At 55.0% G+C, this 3,872-nt stretch overlaps 1 protein-coding gene across 1 annotated transcript in view; it reads left to right on the top strand.

Annotated features, from left to right (window-relative positions):
- AGK (acylglycerol kinase) overlaps positions 1-2,308 on the top strand; it is a 100,304-nt gene extending 97,996 nt beyond the window's left edge. The window contains exons 14-15 of the mRNA XM_007952781.1: positions 985-1,069; positions 2,135-2,308. Of these exons, the coding sequence (XP_007950972.1) occupies positions 985-1,069; positions 2,135-2,308 (259 nt within the window). The remainder of the gene's footprint in view (positions 1-984; positions 1,070-2,134) is intronic.
- The last annotated feature ends 1,564 nt before the right edge of the window (positions 2,309-3,872 follow it).

The raw sequence follows: 3,872 nt of genomic DNA, 5'->3' as shown, positions 1-3,872 counted from the left end.
GGGATGTGACATCCGACAACACCCATTTTCCTAGACAGCTGAGTAGGACGTGGTGAAATGTTGCAGAGAACTCGGCTGTGGGTTCCATGCCCTAAAGAATGACTGTGTGAGTTCACTGTCAGGAGATGGACTTCCTTGGATTAGCCGTTACGCTTATCCCACTTAGCATCCCTAGCTATGAAGAGTGTGTATGCACAGGGTGGAGGTAGATGTGTTACATGTGCATGTGCATGCACATGTGTACGTGTATGTGTGTGTGTGTGCACGTATGTGCACATGTATGTGGGCACACATACATGTGTAGAGTCTGGTAGTTCAGTCCAAACCCATTTAGTTAAGCTAAAGTGAGCTGCTTCTAAATCCTGGGGTTGTTGAGTCGATTCTGACTCATAGCGCCCCTAGAGGACAGAGTACAACTGCCCACAGGGTGTCCAAGGCTGTCATCTTTACAGAAGCAGATCCCTCATCTTTCTCCTGCAGAACAGCTGGTGAGTTTGAACGGCCAGCTTCTGGTTAGTTAGCACTCAGCTCGCAGCTGGGCCCCCAGGGTTCACGGTGATATGCCAGGTGGACTTACAGGAGCACAGGGAGTCACTGGAACTGGAGCTCATTCTTTATGTCTGTCAAGGAAGTGTCTCTGTGAAGTTAGAGTGGACACGTCTCTCCATCGAGCGATGAACAGTCATGAGAAGTCCCAGAAGCAGAAGCTCAGGGCCTGTCCTGAGCCTTGCAGTTCTGCATTTTAAATGGGAGGTTCCTGGTAGCCCAGAGTTAGGGCCTGTGGGTCTCTGCAGATGTGAAGAAAAGTCAGAGTCACCCGGTCTCAGCTTTACACATGTTCACCTGCAGCAGGTAAAGCTTCTCGGTAAAGCCATTGTGGAGCTCGACGTCACCCTCTCCTGAGAAGGGCGAGTGTGCCGCCGCCTGCAGTCCAGGCCCGCTTGCTGCTGCCGGTCGCTAACTTGCTCTCTCCTGCGCCAACAGGAGCAAGAGGGTGCGCAATCCCACCCTGCGTCCCGCCGGCACCGAGTGTTTCCAGGCCAGCAGGTGCAAGCTGCGGCTGCCCGAGGTGAGCGGCGGGCGAGGGCAGGGGCGGTGGTCCAGCTGGGCTCAGCCTTGGTCTGTCCCCTTCCCGCCTTCTTCTCCTCCGTCCTGCGTGAGCCTGCCCACAGTTAGGCACCTGCCAAGCACCAGGCCAGGCTCTGGGTTCTGTGGAGGGATCCCCGAAAGATGGAGGCTGGCCTAGGAGTTGGGGAGACCCCAAGCTTCCTGCTGTTCTCTCGGGGGTGTCTTGCAGGGGACCTTTCCATGTCCTGAGCCTTGATTCTTCCCCATGTGAGTGAGGCAAGGGGCAGCCCTGCCACAGCTGGCAGGGGCCTGGGGGCACCGCCCCCCATTGACAGCAATCTGCAGCCAGTGTTCAGGGTGGCGTCACCTTGTTCTGGGCGGTGAAATGCCCAGCTTGGAACAGCGAGTGTAAATGGGGAAAGTGGGAGGTCGGTTGTTGGATGAAACGAGCCTAGGAAGAGTTACTGCGGTTGCAGTAACTGGAGGTCGTGGCCCCTGGACATGTGGTTGGGCTGCCAGGACCCCCACAGGGTGGCCAGACTCTACAGAGTGAATGCCGGATACGGTGCCAGCGATGGCAGGGCTCCTAGAGCTGGTGTCATGGTGGGGAGCTAAGCCTCCCTGAAGAGGTGAGGGTGGACACAGGCTTTCCAGAATCAGTGTCTTTGCTGCTTCTCACTGGGGAAGGACTGGAGCCCAGAGGACCGTGTCACAGGTTTGTGGGTTCACTTCAGAGCTGGCGGGAGCCCTATCATTAATAAATATTTGAATAACACACCTTAGTCCTCAGATCCCAGAGCAGGCCGGGAGGTGAGGGGACTCACAGAGAGAACATGTCCTCCCGTGGGTGGTGGGACTGGGGTGGCCCCCGGTCCCCCACAGAGAGAGCACGTCCTCGTGTGGGTGGTGGGACTGCGGTGCCCCAGCCTCACCACAATGACTGCCAGCGTGCTGTGGTCCGTCCCCAGTGAGGACAGTGTCTCCCAGGCAGTGCCCTGGGGCTGGCCGCCCCAGACCCCACCTCCGAGGCACTGAGGGGTGGAGCCGGCCGGTGCTGTCTCCACAGGGAGCAGGGGGCTCCTTCAGCATCGACAGCGAAGAGTACGAGGCCATGGCCGTGGAGGTCACACTGCTGCCCCAGAAGCTGCACTTCTTCTGTGACCCGAGGATGCGGGAGCAGGCGCTGCCGGGGCCGGCCCCAGCGATGACGGAGCCAGAGGGGCCCGAGGCGGCCCCATAGGTGGGCCCCGCGGGAGCAGGCCGGCCGTCCACGGCCTCTAGCACCCTCCTGCCCCTCATCGGCCCCCCACGCCCTCGTCTCGTGTGACAGCTGACCCTCCTCAGCACTGACCTCCCTGTCTCCTTCCAGAAGGTGCCCGTCCCCTGGGTGGGAAGGGCCATGGAGCCCGGCCGCAGTGGGAAGCAGCCCCGACCACCAGAGCTCCTGGCTGCTCTTTCCCGCTGGAATCTAGGGCGGGTTGCCGCCCCAACCCCTGCCTCCTGTCCCACTGGGCTGTCCTCCGTCAGAAACGTGAGGTGGGGTCCCTCTTCAGTTATGGCCGAAATACTGTAAAATACTAGTTATTTTTTTAAAGTAGTGATTCCTGTCACCTTGCATGAGAACCACATGGGGTACATGTTGAAAGCTGACTCACTTGTGGGGGGGCCTCACTCGATGGGGGGGCAGGACTCTGTTTTCAGAAGCCCCCCCTCTTGTGACTCCACAAGTGCTCCCTCAGCAGTGCTCCACAGATTACCACTTCTGTGCCCCAGAAGTCCTTTGAAGAGTCATACCCCCACATACAGCTAACGGGAGGGCTGACATTTTCATGCAACTTAACCCTTTCACGACCGCAGTAGTCTGCTTTGAGGTTTTTGTTGATACCATATGGAATGGAAGGCCTGCTGACATAAAGGGAAAAGATTTATTTGAGGTAATATAGATTTTGATCCTATTTCATGGGACACATATGTCCCAAGTGGATTCTGGTGGTAGGAATGGTGGGTTGAGGCCTGTTTCTTCAGATTCACACAGTTACACAGTTCCTACAGTGCCAGCCTTCTGTCAGACCTGAGAGGCTGAAAGTGTTGGTGGGCAGTATGTGTCCCATGGGTCATGAGAGGGTTGAATAGTTGCCAAAGTATGTACTTTCTGTTGCCATGTAAATAGCAACATTTTAAAATAAAGTTGTTAACCACTCTTAAATACAGGCACTGTAAACTCAGTACTGCTGCTATTTCATACTTTCCATCCGTTGAAAGAAATAAATGAACAGGTCCTTACGTTGGCATCTCACACTGGCTCTTCTCCTTGGGGGATCTCCTCGCCATTTTCCGCAGTGTCGTCATGATGTTGTCCATCTTTATGCTTGAGATTACTGTTCAGTCACCCTGTTAGCATCTTACCAACAGACTGTATAAATAGGAATAACAGTTTTCAGTTCTGCTTGAAATGCTAATTCATACAGAATACATTTTTTGCCAATTATTGGCACACATGTGATAGAAACAATTTTGATCTAAATATCTGTACCTAAGCCTTACACGTGACTAGAAGGGCCCCTTCCACTGAGTTCATTTGTCCGTTTGTCCAAGAAGACGCCATGTTGCCCACAGCTGCGACGAGCCTCTCGCCAACTTTCCAGATGCCAGCACGTGGTAAGCCGACGGGAACAGAAGAGTTCTGTCCTGAGGGTGTCACTGAGCTCTGTGAGTGACATTTGGAGTTACGTAAGAAAAGTCACAGGGATCCTGCATGAAAACCTTTTAATAATGGCTTCCACCCACACACTGGAGAGGGGCAT

This window comes from Orycteropus afer, unplaced genomic scaffold (genome assembly GCF_000298275.1).
Source record: "Orycteropus afer afer isolate SDZICR_OR568_19922 unplaced genomic scaffold, OryAfe1.0 scaffold00358, whole genome shotgun sequence".
NCBI classification, from domain to species: Eukaryota; Metazoa; Chordata; class Mammalia; order Tubulidentata; family Orycteropodidae; genus Orycteropus; species Orycteropus afer.
Note: the sequence above shows the minus strand (reverse complement) of the source record. Positions and strands in the feature narration are given on the sequence as shown.